The following is a 22,287-nucleotide window of genomic DNA, read 5'->3' as shown; positions in this document are numbered from 1 at the left end:
CCCCCCCCCCGGGAGGTCTGTCTGGTCCCACATCTGTCCCCCTTCTGTGGCCAGTGCTCGCTCGGAGCTGCCCCATTCGGACAACTCTCCAGGCTTTGAATCCCCGCCGGGGCCATTGGTCGCCCGGCCTCGTTGCCCAGGAGTGTGCTGCCTTCCCTTAGTGGCCTTCCCCTCCGTCCCTCTCATCTGCCACAGGCCATCCCAAAGCCACCTGCAGACCCCACGCGACAGGTCTCTGCGCAGGTCTTGCCTGAGCTTTGGCTTTGGTGCAGGCCCACCTGCTTTCCATCTCCCTCTCTTGGCGGCTCCTCAGAAGCTGCTCTTTCTCTAGGCTCAGTTCTCAAGGTCTCTAACCTTTTCATGGGTTCAAATCTGCAACTCTTTCATCCTCCAGACCTGATCGTCCCTACATGTCTTCTTAACACAGCCTCTTCCCAACTACTTTTCCGCAGATACCATTTTCTCAGAAAATTGCATAAACTGCTCTACATTGCTTCAGCCAAAAGCCTCAGGTCATCTTTGATTCTTCTGACTCAAACCTGTATCAGTCCATCAACAAGTCCTGTTAACTCTGCCCTCAGGTCTCCCTACTCTAGTTACAAGCCACTATGTTTTTCTCCCAATCTTTGGTCTTGCCTGCTTGTACCATAGCCCTCGACTTCCGGTCTCCATACTTTAGTCTTGAAAATCAGGTTAAAGCAGCCTCCTTAAAGTCTCTTCACTTCCCATTGGACCTAAAATTCACACTCCCTAAGTTGGTTCAGGGATCAAGGTTCCATATCACCTAGTTCCGCTTTATCTCTCATCTTCTCTTCACTCCCCATTCTCCAGCCACTGAAACTGGGAAGAATTCACACTCTGTTTTCCCAAAGTTATTGCCAAGAAAACACACACACACACACACACACACACACACACACACGCACACACTCCTCACTCACTCACTTTCTCTCCTTGTCACAGAATCCCACCCAAATTGAAGGCATATTCTGCCACAGTGAAGTTTGTATTGATAGAGAGCTAGGTAGGTGCACAGCAGTCAGACAAAGCAAGACAACTTACTCCATTTAAAGTCTGAGGCCCAATATCTTTAGCTGGAGCCAAAGAAAGATATACTGGAATTGTGAGACTATACGGCCATATAAACAGCTCTAGTTTTCTAGTGGTTAGGAGTTGGGCTGCCAACCCAAAGGCATGTGGTTCGAAACCACCAGCTGCTCCACTGGAAAAAAGTTGGACAATCTCCTCCTAAGCCATTTACAGCCTCTGAAAACTCACTGGAGGGGCAGCTATGAGTTGGTCCCAACTATACAGCACACAATAACAAGGCTATGTAGGCATAGCGCAGAGATATATTTTTAGTTCAAGACCATGCCACTGCAGTAAATATTGCATTAAAGTTAGTTGCAATTTTTTTGTCCCCACTGCAACGAAAAGTTAAGTTTACAACGACACTGTATTTTAGGGAGCTCTGATGCCTTACTGGTAAGGAAGTGCACTGACAACGCAAAGGCAGGTGGTTCAGCTGCTCCGCTGGAGAATGGTGGGCGTTCTCCTCCTGTGTGATTTACAGCGTCTGGAAATCTGTTGGGGTGTCTGTCAGCTATGAGTCAGTTCCCACTAGACGGCACATAACAAGACACTATTAAGTGTGCAATCACATTATAAAAAAGTTTTCAGTACTGCGAATTTTACCAAAATGTAGCACTGAGACAGGAAGTGAGCAGAGGCTGTTGGGGAAATGGCATTGCTAGACTTGCAAAAAAAAAAAAAATTAAAAATCTGAAGTGCCATAAAGTGCAATAGTGAGGTGTGGCTGTATGCGAACTTCTGCATATGTGAAGGGGTGCACTGCACGCAGGCAACCCATAATCTTAGTACGCTAGCAAACCGAGTAGTGATAGTTTGGGGGTTTTGCAATAGTGCCAACTTTATCTTACAGAGGGGTGTGTGTGTGTGTGTGTGTGTGTGTGTGTGTGTGTGTGTGTGTTTAATTCCTTCAGCTATGGCCCCCAAGCAGCTCAGAATTTCCACATCAAGTTGAGCTGCTTTGTCCTAACAGGCTGTCAGTTTCAGCAGCTAAGGGAAGGTGGGGCGACTGCAATGGACTGCCACCTAGTGCTGGTCCTTTAAAGTGCAAGTGAGGGAGCTAAAGTTGACCCGGTGATTGACTGCCCCAGTGCTAAGTCAGGTTTGCACCTGTGTTCAGACCTAAGCCTCATGACAACCCTCTAATTGGAGATTACTGTCCCCATTTAACGGATAAGGAAACTGAGATGTCAACAACTTGCCTAACAAGACCACATATATCAACGAGTTGTTATGTGCCATCGAGTCGCTCATAGTGACCCTATGTACAAGAGCCCTAAATGCCATTCAATCCTGTGCCAACCTCGCCATCTCAAACACACTCATTCCCACCAGTCACAGAATCGATCCATCTCATCAAGGGTCTTCCTCTCCTGCGCTGTCCCTCCACTCTCCCAAACATGACATCCCTCTCCAAGGACCAGTCCCTCCTTGCAACATGCCCAAAGTATGTCAGATGAAGCTTCCGAATCCTTGACTCCAAGGAGCCTTCTAGCTTCACCCTCTCCAGGACAAACCTGTCTGTTCTCCTAGCAGTCCATGGTATATTCAACACTTGGAATTTCAACTTGGCTGCTTGATTCCACATGCTTTCTGCCACACGAGAACCACTGGCTTACGGAGGCCCTGGTGATTAGCCATTAGTGGGAACAGAGGCTAGCTGAGGAATCAGTGGGAGAAGGCATTTACGCTTGTTGTTCTTATATACCCTCGAGTCAGAAGCGATCCATAGCTGGACCTTCGGCGGGTTTACTGATCAGATGAGATTACTCACAGTTCTGAGCAGCACTGGTGAACTGGATTTGCGTGTCTTTGGGGTTGCAGCAGTTTCTTACCACTTGGTCACCAGAACTCCCTATAGTTAACTCTTGGTCTTAAAAAGAGGTGCTAACCTTGAACTCAGCCCCAAGTTCTCCTGTGCCTGGCACTGAGATCATGAACTGGGAGAAGACGACAAACCCGATTGCACCAAACTTCCAGTTCTGACTTTATTAAATAAACATTATTGAAGGGCACTGTGTGAGAATTACAAAGGCAAAGGACGGGATTATGAAACACCAGAGAGACCTACTTCAAGCCAAGACGACTGGGTGAAGCGTATCAAAATGCTTAAGATGATGATGAGACCTCATCTTACATGTTATTAGGAGAGACCAAGCCCTGGAAAAGGACCTCAAGCTTGGGGAAACTCCAGGGTCAGCGACAAGGAAGGTCCTCTTTGAGATGGACTGCCAGTCGTTGCAACAGCGGCTCAAACGTAGTGACAATTCTGAGGATGGCGTGGGACTGACTGGGGAGTAGTTCATTTTGTATGTAGCATCTGAGTCAGAGTGGACTTGATGGAACCTAAGTGCCAGTGAAGATCTCTCACTTCAGTACAGGTATGAAGGATGGGAAGAGACAGATGACTTGATGCATCACTAGGGCACCAAGAGGGGAAAACACATACAAAGGCCAGAGCGTAGTGGATTGGTGTTTAGGAATAGAAAGATGAAGGGCCATGAGGAAGAGTATGAGGTGGTCAGGAGACAGGGGCGTCAATGGGCTATCTTCACACCTATGCAGTTCTTCACGGAGGTTCCTGTGCCAACTAGGGCTGCCTGTAAACAGTGATGCATTTTAAATACCTGGTTTTGCATTTCCTGAGAGCTTTCCAACATGCAGTCCATGTTCCCTTGCTTTTGCTTCTGGCTCTGGAGCTGGGCCCACAGGGGTTCCAGCAATCTCTGCCAACAAGAGATTGTTTTCAGGCCACCACCTCAGTCAGTAAACAGGGCCCCAGTTCATCTCCTCTCAGGACTCCTGGGCCAGCATCTCAGACTTGAGGTGCCTCTCTCTAGCCAAGGATATTCTGGAAAAGCAGGGTGCGCTGCACTGAGGGTGCGGCTGGTATGGGCTTCCCCCAGCTTAGCATATATATGGCTGCGTGGGTGCGTGGTACTGCCAATATATGCAGCTGCGCTGGCTGGGAGGGAGCAGCCCCAGCACCCACATGAGGACACGCCTGTCACAGCACCAGGCTAGTCCTACTGGAGCCTATTTCTGTGAACACTCAAGCTTCAACACGTCCATCTGGAGTCAGTTCTAACCAGCTGCCCTTGTCCTGTGAACTTGGCCTCAAAGGCAGGCTTTAGTTAATACCAAGAGTAGTACTGGATGCACAGTAAGCATTAATGCTTTATTCACATTGGTTTACTTATATGTTGTTACAATCCTGTAAATCCTGACATCATGCCCATCTCACAAATCAGAGGGCGAGACATGCCCATTATCACACAGATAGGGATTCAAACAGGATCCAGGCAATACTGCCTCCTATGTAAAAACCAATTTATTTCTATTTATCTTTACCGGTTTCCTTGTCACCACCTGATCTGCCTTCTATTTTTAGTTGTCAAGTGTTGGTGCAGGTCGGGTTCTTCTAGAAACTGGCTGTGACAGAGGTTTGTCTGGGGAACATTTATAGCAGAGAATACTTGGGCTCAACACCATAGAAGGGAGAGCAAGGGAAATGGACGGCCGAGGGAGAAACGACACTGCAGAGCAGGAGGGATGACAGACACAACCACAGGGAGCTCTGCTGTCCAGCTCAAGCAGCTGGGTCTTTATTGTTAATGTAGTTGTGGAGCTGATTCCAATTCATGGAGTTTGGCCTCAGTCACTGGCAGACTGTCCTGGGAAGAGTACAACTATGACCGGACAGTCCTTCCTTGAATGGGACAGGAATGACACAGCTCTTCACCTCTGGCCTCAAAATCTAACCCTTAGCTCTTTCTTAAGTCCTAGGAAGACCTCATCCTTCTCTTACGGCGTCTCTTTTCTGATTCGAGTGAGTTCAGGCCTGATTCCCACATTTTCTATCACATGAGGCAAACCTGACACTTGGCCCAGCACACTCCCAGGGATGATGCTCTCTTCCATTCTGCTCTTTTCCGAATGATCCCAACAGTGGAAACAGATGTTGAGGCTGGAGGGTTGGTCATGGTCTGGATCTTCCACGGACAATGTCTCACTAGCATGGCACTGAAGGCTCGTTACTGGCTAACACCAGGGCAGCCAGGCTATTACCTACAGCCTTTTCCTACTTGCCTTCTAATACACATTTCTGAAGCCTTCTCTGTATCAAGTCAGCAGAGACAGGTTCTTGAAATGGCAACAGACCATGAGGACTCAATGAACTGAGGAGCAGCCCTGGTGGTACAGTGGGTAATGTGTTGGGCTGCTATCTGTAAAGATCAACAGTTTGAATTCACAAGCTGCTCCATGGAAGATGGGCAGTCTCCTTGGGAAACTCGATGGCCTCAACTTGATGGCAGTGTGTGTGGTGCAATAAGGACAAGTGGCTTCACCTAGACATGTCGGGGAAAAGGTTCTCTAAATATGAGGTGATTCTTCACTTATGCACTAAGATCACTCCATGTGGAACTTCCCCCCCTTGCAATTTAGAAATATTTTTAGAGATGTATTTGCATGCCCACATACAACAATTTAGCAATTCACATATTTTGATCACAATTTAAAAAAAAATATATATTTAGAAATATTTCCCCCATTTCCAGTAATAATTATAGTCAGTCTAAAAAAGGCTGATCTCTCTGCATTTGTTGTCACTAGAGCCATGTTTTGCATCTGTTGATAAAACGTCCCAAAAACACATCAACCTTCACTTCCTTTTAGGTTGACATCGCACTTGTAAGGAATTGACTTTGACTTCCAGGTAAACATTACCAGCTTCCACAATCACCAGCTACCTGCTGCCACCCTTGCCTTCTGCCATGCTCTACTAACTTCTCGTATTACTGTGAAACAAATTTCAACTAATGTGTTATCTGTAAATATTCCCGTACTTTCCTAAAAGGTCAGAAAGTACATATGTAACTACAGCACCTCTACCAAGGGAAAACAACACTGAATTAAAGTTTAAAGCAATCTTTAAAAAGCTTCTTTATATGGATTCCGATTGTAAGAAACAATTGCCGAGTCTGTTAAATTTCTTCGCTTTTTTATTGTCAAGGGATTTACCTGTGCGCCTCTAAAACTGGCCCCAGTCAGGTCCTTGCCGAGTCATGTTTTCTCAAAAAAAGAAACATATGTACACAAAAACCCTTTTTTTTGTTTGTTTAAAACAAGTTTAGAGCGCTATTTGAGACTTTGTAGAACTGAAATATTTTCTCAGCAAGTGGACTTTTCTTCTGAGCAGGAAAGGCAGTTAAGAGGTTTCTACCTACATTTGGAGGGGGTTGTATTTAGGAGCATTTCAAGAGCTGGTAACTTACAGCATGTTGAAATACACAGAAGGAAAGCAGGCAGGCTGTCTTAGGTTTTCGTATGGGGAGAGTGGATGGTGGTACATTTCACTCACATTGGGAGGCTCTGCGAGCTTGTTGGAGGAGTAGAGGCTGAGCTCAGTTTTGAAAATGCTGAGATTGTGGACATTCTCTGTAGAAATGCAGCTGGAAATGTGTGTGTGAAACATAGGAAGTTCTAGACCCTCAAGAGAGATAGATGGGAGTCATTAGCTTCTTTTAAAAATAAATTGGTTACACAGACTGACAACATGTAAAGAACTGATGCAGGAGGTCAGTGAGGACAACCTGCTAGAGACCGCACCATAAAGCCAGGAGATGGTGGCGTCATGGAAGCCAGAAGTGTGAGGGTGGTCACATCCTACATGATTCTACTGAACTGGAAATGTCCAGGAAGGGCACATTTATAGTGGCAGCAAGCGAAGGTTGGGATCAAGTGGATATAGGCAGCATGAAGAATCTAACTGTGGGGATGAAAATGTTCCGAAGCGGATTTATGATGATGGCAGTACCATAAAGAAAAGTTTCTGAAGTGGGGGAGTTTTAGAATATGTAAAATATACCCTAGTAAAAAATGCTCTTTAAAGGGGAAACGATCAACAGCGTCCACTAACACAGAGTGCGTTAAGATGCAGAATAAAAAGATCACCAGTGATCTTAGTTAGTGGTCTCAGGAAATAATGATCCCCCAGCTTCCCTTTGCCCAAGCTGGGCTCAGGGACCACAGTGGTCAAAGGGAGACAGGGCAGAGCCCAGATAAGAGGGAGTTTCCTGGGCCTTGCACATGGTCTCAGCTTTTCCTCTCTGGGTTTCCAATTGCAGTATGCAGCTGCAAGTGAAAAAAAGACCTATTCAATGAAAAGGCAAAGAGTGAGTTTACTCTTGTGATCCCAGAGTTAGCAATCCTGCAAGGCCCTTTGCATCTGGTGGCCAGATCAGTTTTCCAGTCACTGACTTTGCTTTTCCAGGTCTGCGCACACCAGGGAGGATGTCTTTCCCAATGCTTCTCGACCAAACCTGCAACACATCTGCCCTCAGAAGACATGCAGCAAGCTCCTTGCAGGGGAAATGAGTGCTGTTTCCTGCTTCCAGGAAAGACCTTCTGCTTGCATCTTTCCTATACCTTCTTTCTAGGTGCGGACTAAGGTTTCTCTTCTAATTCTGGCAGCTCTGTTCAAGTTGAAAATGGAAGGTCTACTTCCTTGCTACCCACCAGTCATAAAGTGAACCAACTGAACCAAAGAGACTCTCTGCTGCTATTCCTTACATTCCAGCTCTTTCAACTGGTTGCAGTCCTCTTGCTCCATTACAGTTACTGCTACTCATGCATGTTTGTTTCCTGCTGCCTCCCCCTGGCTAGCCTATACAATACAGGCTGCCAAGGAAGACTCCAAATATTCTCAACAGTGGTCCCAACACCAACCCATATGGATACCTGCCTCAGAAATGAGATCTTCCAAGGCAGTAGCGCTCATACCGAAACACTTTGCTCAGGATACCAAACCAGAGGGTCTAGGGCCCTTCTGCTAAATTAACAATTCTGACCACTCTTGGCCTCTCTGTTCCATTTGATCTGTAGATCTAATTTTCATTCTGAATTACAGACTATTGTAATCTAGAAGACAAGAGGAGTGATTTTCATCGAGAAATGAAGCACTAAGAAACAGTCACAGATAATCTGCTTCTCTCTTTCAATTGACCATTCTACATTTTACCAGGGAGAGGGGCTTTCTGGGATTATGTTCTAACTAGTTTAGTGCCCTTAATTTTTTCCATCTTGAGGGGATGCTTAGCTCCATAAACTCAAAGAGGCTCCCTTATTCTGCATCTGGTTAGCATACAAGGGATAAAAATGCCTCAGAAATATAGTTGGTCCATCTTGTCTCACATTCTACTCATACTTAGCTTCAATCACAATAGATTTCTACATCCTCCCTTACTTCCTGAATGGTCTCTAGCTAGGGATACGGACCTTGAATCCCCACTGAGCCAGATCCACAGCAGCAAGACAGCTGAACCACCTGCCAGGCCAGGCTCAGCCTCAGGTGAAGGATGCGTCTCTGAGACCTGAGTGATGGTCAGACCATTATCCTAAGACCAGCCCCAGGGTGCCTACTCTGGCCTGGAGCCCTGGGTAACAAAGAGGCAGGCACTAAGTTTCCGTTAAGTTGTAGGAATTTATTTTAAATAACCTACAGTTGATTAAAAGGGAATTCATGATAAAAATAGAAGATAGTTGAGGGAAGATGTGGGAAATGGACTCTGCACACACGCTAAACTAACAACGCCTCTAAAACTAATGATTATAGCAAAAAAAAAGGGGGGGGGCTTCACATTAAAATTCTGCTTTGTATGGTTTTCCCATATTTATTTTTTTACACAATTACAAAAGGAAAAAAAAAAGCCCTAAAATCTTGATTATTTTTCTCTTTTTTTGGACCAAATACTCACTTTCCTCTGAATTTACTGACCTTTGGAACTTTTTATACAATAAAATCTTTCAAGAGAAAGACTGGGGTTTAAAAAGAAAAAATGTTGGATATCTTAAAGGGAACAGAATGCTCAGAACAAAGGATGATGGGAAAATGGATTCAGTCACTGATTATTTCATTATCCTTGGACTCACTCACCCTTCATCCCTCCCAGCCCCAATCTACACGATCTTTAAGATCAAGGAAAAGGTTTAAATATTTTAAAATAATTAAAAAGAAATAAAAATTCACATTTAAAAAGGAACACTCAAGTCAGGAAATATTTTCCCATCATGCTTTTCTGTGAACAGGTGTCTGAACCAAAACACTGCCGATGTCACGACTGCTTCAAGTTTAATGAAAATTGATTCCCATGACGATAGATAGTGACGACTCTAACAGGTGCGCTGGGTTTTTGTTCTACTTAATTTTAAATTCCTGAAATGGGGAGAGGGGAGGGAGTTTAGGAATTCATTTCTATTAAAATATAGAAGTTATTGCAAAACCCTAACTGTAAAAACGCACCAATATAATCGGACTTCGTATACAGTAGCTAAGAGATCCAAACGTCTCAGTGAAACAGTGAATTTGTCTGGCAGAACTCTGACAAATTCCCAGCCACCTGCCCTCTTGAAAATAAAAACAAAATTCAAAACAAATCATACAGCTAGAATTTTGATATCTGAAATATTTTTAAATAAGTTGTCCATAGGACAACTGGCTCAGCTCTCCCTTATAATATCTCCAGGTTTATCTTTTTCGCAAAGATGTTGGTTTGTTAAGACTTGCTGCCTCTCTCCCTCACGTGCGAGGGCAAATGAGGCTCACAGTTTTTCCATCTTCCCCAAACCACACTGTTCCTTGTAAGAGAACCCTGCCTCTTGAGAATGGCTAAAACTCGTAGTCCTCATCAGCCATGTCGATGGCCCAGGCAAACTTCTCCCGCTGAGTTTTGTTGTAAATTTTCTCAATCGGGACTCCCCACTTCTTGCACCTGCAAGCAAAGAAGAAAGAAGGGGGTTAATATGACTCAAAGAGGAATGGCCCAGACCTGGGGGGCATGTTCAGAAGGATCACCTTCTTTGTTTACTTTACACTGGGGAGGGAGTCCAAGAATGAATTAACAGCCCAACAGACATGTCATATAGACTTTACATAGTTAATGCATTTAATCTTGACAATGACCACTACGGTAAGTACTGTGTCATACTCATTGTATGAAGAGAAAACTAAGGCAGAGAGGCTAAGTAATTAGCTTACAGTCTCCTGCAGGTACTAGATGACAGAACTAAAATTCAAACCCCACCACCCAGGCTCCACAGTCTAAGATTCCCCACTATTCCCTGTCAAGAGCCGGCCAACCCTCTCTCATCATGCCCAGGAGAATAATCACACAGGATAGAGAAGTGGGTGGGCCCTCGAAGTCAGAGGAGCAAGTACCAAAGGAGATGGCACTTTTATCTCTGAGAAGAACTTAATGCAAACCAAAAGAAGTATGGGATTTCAAGTACTCAGAGAGGACTGAGTACAAGGCTTAGAAACTGCATAGAAAAGAGGATATTTAAAACAACTATGAGATATCATCTCACCCCAGTCAGAATAGCAAAATTTAACAGAACAGCAAGCAACAAATGTTGGTGAGGTTGTGGAGAAAATGGAACCCTTATTCACTGTTGGTGGGAGTGTAAAATGATGCAACCACTGTGGAAGGCGGTATGGGGCTTTCTCAAAAAGTTGCAGAGATACCATTTGACCCAGCAATTCCACTACTGGGAATACATCCCAAAGAGACCATAACTGACATCCAAGCAGATATATGCACACCCATGTTTATCGCAGCTTTGTTCATAATAGCAAGGAGTTGGAAACAACCCAGGTGCCCATCAACAAACGAATGGATAGAGAAGCGGTGGTATATTCACACAATGAAATACTGCACTGCATTGGAAAAACAAGGAACTCATGCAATATTATTCAAAATGGGTGACCCTGGAGGACATTATGCTGAGTGAAGTATCTCAGTCACAAAAGGACAAATACTGCATGGTGCCACTGTTGTAAAATGGGACTGATATCAGGGTTGGGATAAGACTGAGAAAAACTGGATAAATTGTGTATACTGCACTGAAACAGATGAAGGAGAGAATAATTTAAAGGCTCTGTGTTGCATAGTGGAATAAACTTGGGGCAGTGGGAGGGGTGCGGGGGGATTGTGTACCAGGGAGGGAGTGTTTCTTTTACTTTTCAAAGAGAGGAGCGAAATGGGGTGGGGGGGGAGGGCTGGGCTGGGCGGGGAGAGAAGTGCAGCAATGAATGGAAATCCAAAATCTCTGTAAATGTTCATTAAAATTATTAAAAAAAGAAAAAGAAAAAGGGGACACTGCATTTCTTGAGGTAGCAGCAGGAGCTGAAGCAGGGCAAAGCACTCACCAAGCCACTGAGATCCGCGGGTCCAGATAATTGAGTTTAGAGGTTCCCAAGGCAATTTGTTTATTCTCCTCTCGGTCTGTAGCCTGAACTTCTAACTTCATCAACTGTTCCTCTAGTCTCTGCACAGCCTTTTTCTTTGACTCTACCACCCTGGAAGAAAAGGAAAAGAATCATTAACAACCAGGCATGGCCTTCTGCATAAGAACACACTCTAACCCAGGTCTAACCAATACCATAAAAACAAAACAACACAACAAAAAAAAACAACTCCAAGTAGAGAGATTTTCCTAAGCCACCATTCAGAAACCCTACAAAAAGCCTGGGTCTCTCACTGATGTTGCCCACTTTCCATTTCAACCAATCCCTTGCTTCACACAATGTCATGTACATACTTCTTGGTCTTTGCATCCTTCATGACCTTGGCATCAGCCTTGGCACTCTTCAGATCTCTCCGGGCATCTGCTAGCTGATCTTTCTTGGCATCAATCTGTAGGGAAAAAGAGCAGTAAGAATTAGGAACAAAAATGAGACAAGAGAGAAAAAGGAGTATTCTGTCATAAAAGACAAAATCTAAAGAATTTGCCTCCACGAGTAGTCAGGCTCAATAAAATACAAAGAAGTGGCTCCATGAAGGCAGATTATTTATCTAAGTCCTTCAAGAGCCTTTAGGAAATGAGGATTCCACAGGACAGTTATCTGGAGCCCTATTTAGGCTCAAGGACCTGCATGAGACTGGGAATCTGGTCCTAATCTTTCAACAAAAGGCGGCTTTGGGGAGGCTACAAGTTAAGAGCTGCTTATCAAACAATTCTTGGGCCAGGTTTCCACCACCATCAATCTAAAGACACAACAGGAGACACTCTACAAAGTCTGAACGAGATCTTTACATGTACTGATCAAGCCCTATTCACTACCTATACGCTGTCAATGCCCTAGAAAGGAGATGCCAGCTTTTCAAGGGAAAAAACCTCTATCCACAAACAAGAATATAAGAATATTCAAAGAACTAAACATATAACAAAAAGGATCAGTTCAACCAGTGTGTTGCAAGCCAAACGTGGAGTGTTTCAGCTTGTCATTTTGGTTTTGATAGGCCAAAAGTCTGATGGTGGGAATGTAAATTATAGTAGTTATCACTCAAAACCAGGGTTAAAAATTTTAGCTGTAGAGATCTCTCAAATGGTATTAGTAGTCCCTGCCTCTGGAAACTATGACCTTTGATAAATGTCAACCGTTTTAGAGGGGCTTCAGGCCTTTTGTTCATAGGGTAGCTATGAGTCATGCTTGACTCGAAGGCAATCAACAACAACAGCATGTATAAAGGAAGCAACAATGGCAGTGTTATTCTGTGTTGCTTTCTACAAGCCCAAAGCACCTCTACAAAATCCATGGACAGAAAATGCAGCACATGGCTGTGAACACATGGTGTGAGGGACATAAGGCCTTCATACGGGAGACCACGTGCAGACCTGTGAGGTTAAGGGAAGCAGGCTTTGGGCTTTACTGAGCCTAGAATCGTCTGTTATATGTACTCATACTGCCAGAGCCTCTGTTTCTAAACAGAGGCCATCACTGTGAAAGGATCATTAAATTTATTTTACTATATATGGCTTATTTCCAATACCTGTGTTGTCCAAAGCCAAGTAAAAGGAATGGATTCTCTACCTAAAAGCATCACAGACTCACTCAGCCAGATGCTTGGCTGGGGTAGAAATGGAGCAAACCACAATCTTTTAACCATTTCTACAACTGGCAACGCTATGTCAAATTCTCTCAAAGCATCAAAGAATCCATTGATTCACTTGGCAAACAGGGGCATGTTAGCTTTGTGGGTACGTAGGGGAGGATTCCGAGGTTTGGAGGGCTCGGCTGGCAGGCAGCCTGTGCTACCCAAACAGTGATTCCAGGGTGAGGCCAACAAAAGACCTCCTCATGCCCCAGGAAGGGGCTCTAGAATTAGGTAAACAGTGACTGAATAGACATGAGTTTATTTCTGGTTTGGAATGACAACATGAAAAGAGTAAACAAAAAGAGATGGCCACCATTTTAGCAGAATGGTGCCAAGTGGAGTCACTGTCATGGGCAGATCTGGAAGTTTCTTCACTTGCCAACCATGGACCAAGGTTTCAAGAGATCAAAGGGGGTGCAGGCATTCACTGTCGACATGGATTAGATCCTTCAATGAAGTTCTGAGGTGTCGACAGAATGAGCCAAGACTGTGTATCTATTTGACCCAGATGCTCTACTTTTAGGTATTCAGACTGAAAGCTCAACACAAGGACAACTCTGGGCTGAATAGTTATTCACTCTAAAGCCGTTTTAAAACTCCAGTTTTCTAAGTATGAACTTAAGTGAAAATGAAAACCAACCAAACAAATTAGATTTATGATTTCACTAACTTTTACATAAAATTTACCAATTCTTCTTTAATCATGAATGTAGGTAAGCAAGATCTTATTTATAAAGGTAACGGTCACACTTATTAATGTATCTATCACAGACTTTAAGATACATTCCGTTGCACTGATTTCCTCTGTAATCCTATTTTCCTGTTATACAGTTAAACAGGGAGCTCTGGTGCCTCTGCTCAGTAAGGAGGTTCGCTACCAAGCTAAAGGCAGGTGCTGTGTGGGAGAAGAGGAGCCAGTGCTCTTAGAGAAAGACAGGCAGTCTGCTCCCATGGGATTTACAGCCTCTGACAACAGGAGGGTCAGCAATGAGTCACTACTGACTCGAGAGCAGTGAGTTAGATTGCAGAATTGACCTGCAAATTCTCATTGTGGATAAATGCAGATGGATTAGTTACGGAGTCGTCATCGTTAGCTGCCACTGAGTTGGACCTGACAGAACAGAACTGCACCAGTGCTCATGATCACTGGTTCTGTGCAAGTCCACTGCTATGCTAATGAGCAATGAACTCCAATTCAGGGTGACCATAATCTAGTACTCTACTGGACATGAATCAGTGGTGATCCAGAAAGCTTTCTTTGGCTGCTTCTGGAAGAAAGATAAACAGGTCTTTCTTCCTAGTTCACCTCAGACTGAAAACTCGCAGAGTCCTATTCATGGTAAGGGGTCCATGAGTACATCCATTTTTCACTTTCAACTTACTCTGTTGTCCAGTATTGTCCATTTATAATGACAGTAAGCGAAGAAGGTATTTACCTGTTTTTTTTGGGCATTAATTATATATGCTTAGCAGTAACAAACAGTTCAGTTTAAGGCAAATGCAATGCTGGTTGTGACAGCTAACGCTGTAGTGTCAGCTGGCTGGGCTCTGAGCCCCAGTGGTAACTGGCAGTAACACAAGGAAGTAAGCCGGCACTTGGGCAGAATGTTCTGTCGTCTGGTGTGGTCACTCTCTCTTTCATGTAGGTGGTGACATATGGTTGTAAGGTGGGGCTGAGCTGGTTCTAAGTCATAGCCACCTCAGGTACTGGAGAACAGGACAGTGCCTGGTCCAATGCTAGCTAGTTCATGACCCTGCTGTGTGTGACCCCGCTGTGGCAGCCACTGCGTCGCCCCTCTACCTCACTGAGAGCCACAGAGCTCTGCGGCCATCGACAAGGTTTTCACAGAACAAGGTGTCCTAAGTCTGTAAGGTCTCCTGAAACCTATCCATCATGGGTGATCTTGTACGCATTTAATATACCAGTGTCATTGATTCCAGCATCAGAACTACAAGCATAAAAACCACAGTGCAACAAAACATGAGCAGATGTAGCTATGACTAACACAGCGATGCTCATCATCAAATGTTAAATGCCTTGAGGCTTAAAAGCAGAGTATTAGGCACAGGATCGGAGGTGGGGGGAAGAGCACATGGAAGGGGAAGAACATCCACTGGTTTGCACATCAATTTCTCCTTTGAGGCTTTACATGCCACTAGGGCTACCAATCTGGCACCTAACTAGTGTTCAACAGATGATGTCTGATGATAAAAACAGTTCTCTTTACACCCCCTTCGTCTTGTATAAATAAGGATAATCATTAGCAAAATCTTTTAAAGGGAATATGTCAGATTTAGACTTTCAAAACAGGAAGTGACTAAGAGAGAGCTTGTGCTGACAGAATCAGGACACCTAGTGGCAGAGTCCGTTTCACTGTTAACCTAACGGCTGTTGCCTCTCTGGTAGTTTAAATCCACCCGCAACTCTGCAGGGAAAAGGTGGGCTATCTTTGCTGCGTGATTCACAGTCTTGGAGGGCTGGCTAGGAGTCAGTTCTGGCTGAACAGCAATGAGAATAAGTGAGTTCTTAAAAGAAATCCTTTCTGGACAACGGGAACCTCAATATTCACTATCTTATCAGGAATGCTGAGTGCCATTGAGTTGGAACTGACTCCTGGCTGATGCTCCAGTGCGTTTTCAGAGGCAGCGAATCACACAGGAGCCTGTCCCTCATATTCTCACAGAGCAGCTGGTGGAAGTGAACCATATACCTTTGAGTTGGCAGCGTAATTCCTTAGCACTAAACCAAAAGATCATCCAGAAACGACTGGAACAGTCCAGTAACAGAGAACTACCAGAAATACAAGCTGGGTTTAGAAGAGATCATGGCACTAGAAACATTGCCAATGTCAGATGGATCTTGGCAGAAAGCAGAGTTTCAGAGGAATGGCTATCTGTGCTTCATTGACTGTGCAGAGGCATTTGACTATGTGGCTCACAATAAATTGTTGCTAACCTTGAGGAAAATGGGAATCCCAGAACATTTGATTATGCTTATGCAAAACCTATACTTGGACCAAGAAGCAGTCCTCATGGAAAAAAACAGGGAAACAGTGTATGGTTCAAAATCAGGAAATGAGTGTATCAAGGATGCATCCTGTCCCCATACTTTTTCAATCTACACGCAGAACAGATCATTTGGGAAGCAGAGCTTTATGAGGAAGAATGTGGCACCAGGATTGTAGATAGACTCATCAACAACCTGTTAAGTAGATGACACAACACTGCTAGCTGAAACAGAAGAAGACCTGAAGTAATTGCTGCAAAAGGTCAAGGACTATAGTTTTTAATATGGACTGAAGCGGAACATCAGATTCTCATCACTCGGCCAGTTGGCAGCACCATGACAGATGTAGAAGAGATTGAGGGTGTTAACAATCACAGCCTGCTCGGTTTCATAATCAACACTCTTACACCATCAGTCAGGAAATCAAAAGACAAACTACCCTGGGAAAATCTTCTGCCAGGGATCTCTCTGGAGTGCTGAAAAGCAATGATGTCAGTCTAGAGACTAAGGTGCACCTAATCCAGGTCTTTGTAATTACTTGCTATGAATCATAGAGCAGGACGACTAAGGATGACAGAAGCCTTTGAGTTGTGGTGCTGGAGAATGGTCTTGAATATACCACAGGCTGCCAAGAAAACAAATTGGTTTACCTCCAAGTTTCACCTTGGAGGCTAGGATTTTGAAGGTTTGTCTCACATACTTTGGGCACATGACCAGGAGAGACTGGTCCTTTGAGGAGGATGTAATGCTTGGAAGGGTGTAGGGACAGCACATGAGAGGAAGATGCCAGATGAGACGGAGTGATACAGTGACGGGGCAATGGGGGCTTGTTTGACGGAATTAGTGAGACTGGCTCAGGACGGGGGAGGAGTCAGAGCTACTGTATGTAGGGTCGCTACGGGTCGCACGCGGCTCAATGGTACACACATCAACTATAACAACAAACCACTAGAGCTTCCTAATCCAAATAACTACTAATAAACATCCTTGTTAATCTTCAGCAAATCCATCTCCCAGACAGACCCAGCCTAATATCCCACTCATATATGCATTATAAAACTCATGTTTCAGATGGTTTGCCCTCAAAAGACATTCGCTATCCCATCACTCGTATCTAAAATACCTTAGACTGCAAATTCATCATAGACTTCTCAAATGTTTTTGGTGGTGCCCGCTGATGGTTACAAAGGATAGCAACAGCTCGATTGGCACGGTTGTAAGAAAGGATCTTTGCGGGGATGTTCTCATCCGCTGTAAAGAAACGTGAAAGTAAGAATATTAATTTGCATACCAAGAGAGCACATGCAACTTTGTCTTCCCCTCCCATTCCAGACCTATAATTTTATTGGCCCTAATTTCACCCAGATGATTTAGTCAAATGTTCTCTGAAATACAAGGTCAAAAATATGAGTCAAGAGTTCTAAGAAAATGACAGCAGATATTTTCATTGCAAGGGGAGTTCTTGGTCTCAAGATTATAGCTAAATCTAAACCTTGCTTACACGGAGAATTTGTTCAGACTGTGGGTCTGCTTGCCCTATCTCCTGCCTCCCCACCAAATGGAGTCTGAAAAAAAATGTGGACTTGGGACAGAAAGAATGGCAAGACCAACAGATAATGAGTTTTATATTTTTAAAGTACAGTATATGTTTTAATAAGTTGAGGAAAAAGAAAAAATTATAATAGCACCAAAGAAAATTTTTTACTTGTGTGGTACTAAAGTTTAGCATATACTTCTCAAGCATTTTTAACTCTTCTGTTAAGGCCACTTGTCAAATTTATAGGGAACAGTGGAAATTTCGTATTGACTGCACTCCAGGAAAAGGGTCTTCTTGGTTTTAGGGATAATTTCCATACTCTAAATCTTTAGGAGTGTATTATTCACATTTTAGGAGGAGTAGTGTGGGTGGGGTGGGGAGACAGTGACATGTATACCCCACAGAAAGTTCCTTATCTTTCGACTAACCATGACGACCTTACTCTTTCCGATTGAACAGAACATCACAGCATTGCATCTTCACCCAGGGAGCCTTACAATAATGTACACAAACAACACAAATTGGAGGGAAGCAGCACTGACCCAGTACAAGAAGTATGAAGAGAAAAGGTTTCAGGTCACAAAATTAAAGGGGGACGTGGAACTTTTGTAGGACTTAGCTAAACAAGGACAGTAGGTATCATTAACAAGGACACAGGTCCTGCCTGGTCGAGCAGTACTTACGGGCCGTGAGTTCTTTTAACTGCTGCTGTAGCGTGATGGAGGCATTGTATGTTCGGAACACCTTCGCTGTCAAGCCCTCCATAAGATCCTGAAGATGCTTATTTAGAATACCAGTCTGTAAGAGACAAAGCAGCACAGAAGTTATTGACCTTGAAGTAAAAGCCACGTCACTCCTGTCCTTTCTGGCAAGCTTGAAGAGTCATTTAAGCCAGTGTAGTCACAACATTGCCAAGTTTACTACTCTCTTGGTATGAAATTAGGAAAAGAGGGTAAAAAAAATTCCTGAACACAAGGTTGTACAATAATTGCCCATGAAGTACTTAAATCTTAAGCAAGAAGGCAAATGTGTTTTCCCTGATAAGATCTCCCTGGGTAAGACCCAAGAGACAAGTCCTGGGTCTCCAGCAGAGGTGGTTGGGCATCCAGCCAAAGAAAGGTTCTGGAAGAGCTGACATGGGGATGAAAGACAGGGTTGCTAGCTCTTCCTTGGGCCTATGACTCTGGACTAAAAACTGCTGTGTGCACTGATAGGCTGAAAGGAGAGTCCACGTCATCCTCAGACAACCCTGTCCTTGTGGGAGCTTCTGAAGTTAAAGCTGCCATCCTCCTCCCAGCCAGAGGAATAAATACTTTGGTTTTTTTACTCACATTGAGTCTATCAAAAAGATCATCCTCAGGCTGCTTGTTCTCCATAAATAACTGTAGGTTCTTAAAAACCTAAAATAAAAAGTAAAGCGTAGTTACTATTTGTTTTAAAACTTTACTTTGGCTATAATATCAAACTCACAAAACCTTGTTCCCCAAAATAATATATACTTACCAAAAAAATCCACCCTCACTAATCATATGCCCAAATTCACCTATAATTAATTACTCCATTGATAACATGTGCTTACTCCCTCTCTCTACTGTCGTGTATATAATTATTTCTTTTAATCTTTTAGGGTGCAATTTATGTATCATGCTCTTTTGTCCCTAAGAGTAGACATTCCTTTACAAAGCCACAGTACTGGTTCATAAATGTATGATAATACTTTAACCTACTATTCATATGTCCTCTAAATCTGGAGCATTTTCACAGTCAGCAAAGTCTAACTGCTGATTAAATATCAAAATAAGGATGATCTATCTGGGCACTCTCTAGGTCTCTGGCAAGCCCAGGTCTTTGCAGGAAACTAGGATGCGAGACCATGAAGCTGTACAAAAAAGTTACATCTTTTGAGTCAGAGGTTGGGAAGAGGTTGAGTAAAGCTGCAAAGTTAACAAATGTGCAGCGTAAACCAGGGAATACTGAACTGTGGGGGCAAGTCATTATAACAATGTGCTAGGTAACTCTGATATCAAATGTCCTCTACAGAGTCGCTCCCTACAGAACACTCTTGAGGAGTACTATGGAAGACTGCCCTTCACTTCCAGGGAGAGGCCAGGCACAAGATACACAGCACACCAAATAGCTCCTCTCCTTCACATTCATTTTTTTTAGTGTCTATCACAACTCTAGTGGCTTAGTGAAAAGAAACTGCATTGCCAACAAAAAAGAATGCAGTTCAAATCCACCAGCTGCTCCACGAAAGATGGGCAAACTTCTTCCTTGCAATTTACTGCTCTGAAAACCTGCTCGAGAGTCAGGTCCAGTTCAACAGCACACAACCACCACAGTATAGAACAGACAATACAAACATTCACTATCTGCTTATAGAAAGAATGAATGAAAGAAAAATTAGGTCAGGGACAAGAAGACATGGTGACTTACTCGCTTTTCCACAGGGACCTTGTTATAGTATCTGATTGAGTCCTTCCCAAGGAAGTCAAACTCTACCACATACTCTTGGCCGTCCAATTCTGGATGCAGGTTGATGTGCTCCACGCGAAGCGAGCAGCAGCCTACAGTGTCTGCCGTCTCTCCTTCCTCCTTCTCGTTTCCTGCTCTCAGAGCAAGCTGTCCAGGGAGGAGAAAAGGAGAAAAAAGAGATAGTGAAAAAGGGACTGTCATTCTTCAAGATCTCCAGGCAACTCAAAATCGAAGCCTCCCTTTGTCTCTGTGGCGACAAATAGTCAATCTGAGTCTAGAAACTCAGGATTCTATAATGTTCGAGATTTGTGTAAAACTCATGGACTTAGGAATATGAAACTTTACAATACTCAGGACTTTGTCCTCTCAAAGATAGTAGAGATACTAACAAAACCAAAGACATTAAAAAAAGTGTGAAAAACCAGACTAAAAAGGTTAGTCTCTTCTGTGTAATTTCGAGACAATTCAGAATCTGTCTGTCCCTCTCACACACACATACACATATGTAGACACTCAGACTCTGTCTTGTCTCTTTATCTCTCTCTCACACACACCCCCCTTCAACCTAGCAGGGAGACTGTACTGAGGACATGGCTGTCACTGCCTCTATGATACCTAGAATGTTCATCCACATCTCTGTGAAGCTCAGCACATGACCAACATCACTGGAAAGGCACTCTCACCTTGTCAATGAAGTAAAGAGCTACAGCTCTCTGTCGCACTTTCATCTCTTTGGACTTCCAGTCTTCTCGATACTGGTTCCGGATCTTATCTACACACTTCTTCAGCCGCCGAGCAGTTTCGTATTTCTGCCAGTCTTTTTCACCCTACGTAGTAAAGATGGACTGTTTAGAGAATGGGCTATGTAAAAAAGAGACCCTGAAATATCAAGCCCAGAGGTTTAAATCAACTAAAAAAACTTTCTACACACAGTAGAAAGAGTTGTACTGAAGAGAAAATTTGGGGTATTTAGTTCTTGAAAATTCACAACTGTCCCATTTCACTGTTTAGCAAACTGGCTTCCTATCTGTTAATAAAGGTTCTTAATATTTACTTTGTAAGATTTCTATGTTCTTGGGAATAGAACACATGGCATGTCCCCAAAAGTGACTTTTCCTGTCAGCACAAAGGATATGAAACATCTTTAAAACACAAACAGCATATCAAAATTTCAATTCCCCCATTAGCATCACAGCCTTGTTGAATCTGTGACCTAACACCAGTTAGCTGCTAGAAGTGAAGGCTATTAAATTCAAAATCCTCATTTGATCTGATAAAGCTGTCAAAAAGCAGAACTACAGCACGTGATTACAAAGAAATACAATTAATTCCAGGAACAGCCATAATTATTTACTATCTTAGATATGTTCTTTGATTAAATAAAGGAAAACAATGTTTCTGGGAAGCTTTTTAAATATTCCCTCTAAACATAAGCTCTTTTGGAGGAAGGTTTAAAATAGTGATGCTAAAGCCACTGTAGCTCATTAAAAACGTGGTGAGACTGAATCTAAATGACACCACTGTAAACTGCAAAACAGACTCCATGATAGGAACACACAGAAGAACCCGAGAAGATCTGGTCTTAACTTCTTCCTTCATCTAATGACAAGAAAAAGGTACTGATTTCTATCCATATCAACACCTCTTGCCTGTGTTCCTGAGGCATTAGGAATTGTTTTCAGGTAACAGCCCTTCTCAAAATGCAAGAATGTGAAAAATAGAAAAGAAGCGATGTCTTTCACTTCTGGACCTTAACAAATATTCAGAAATTAAAGATTACAGGGAGAGGGGTATGCTAAGGAGTCATCAGGAGTCTCCCAACTGTGTATTCACTATTTGTCTGCCATTTGTTTGGCTATAAAATCAGAGGGTCGATAACAACCTCTTGAGTATGGGGGGTGGTACCCAAAAATCTGAAACCTATTTTCTGACACTAGAGAGTTGACAATTTCTCTAAGCACATTCTGGTCTTTAAGATGGCGACTTAAAAAGCCATGATGCAAGCTGTCCTCATGAACAAGTCAGCACAAACCCTCCAGGATAATCATTTAAAGGCGCGTGTCCCAGTACTGTACCACCACAGGAGCGGGCTCTGGCCTAACAGGCCCCTGCACAGAGTCACAGCGAAACCAATCTACTTATGGGAACATGTACTCAGTTCTTTAATCATGCCACTGAAATGCTAGGCAGAAAACAAGGTGCAGAAAAGCCCCCAAAACAAGGTCATTCAACGAGAATACAAT

At 43.5% G+C, this 22,287-nt stretch overlaps 1 protein-coding gene across 1 annotated transcript in view; it reads right to left on the bottom strand.

Moving 5' to 3' along the window:
- Window positions 1–8,552: 8,552 nt before the first annotated feature.
- The window catches only part of TOP1 (topoisomerase (DNA) I), a 59,857-nt gene continuing 46,122 nt past the window's right edge, over window positions 8,553–22,287 (bottom strand). Inside the window, exons 16-23 of the mRNA XM_006881717.1 lie at window positions 20,728–20,871; window positions 20,006–20,191; window positions 18,901–18,969; window positions 18,253–18,367; window positions 17,156–17,283; window positions 11,689–11,783; window positions 11,297–11,446; window positions 8,553–9,860 (exon numbers count right to left, since the gene is read on the bottom strand). Of these exons, the coding sequence (XP_006881779.1) occupies window positions 9,758–9,860; window positions 11,297–11,446; window positions 11,689–11,783; window positions 17,156–17,283; window positions 18,253–18,367; window positions 18,901–18,969; window positions 20,006–20,191; window positions 20,728–20,871 (990 nt within the window). The 3' untranslated portion in view covers window positions 8,553–9,757. The remainder of the gene's footprint in view (window positions 9,861–11,296; window positions 11,447–11,688; window positions 11,784–17,155; window positions 17,284–18,252; window positions 18,368–18,900; window positions 18,970–20,005; window positions 20,192–20,727; window positions 20,872–22,287) is intronic.

Source organism: Elephantulus edwardii, unplaced genomic scaffold, assembly GCF_000299155.1.
Source record: "Elephantulus edwardii isolate Elephantulus edwardi_28Jun2011 unplaced genomic scaffold, EleEdw1.0 scaffold00015, whole genome shotgun sequence".
Taxonomy (NCBI): Eukaryota; Metazoa; Chordata; class Mammalia; order Macroscelidea; family Macroscelididae; genus Elephantulus; species Elephantulus edwardii.
This window is presented reverse-complemented; position numbering and strand designations above follow the sequence as displayed.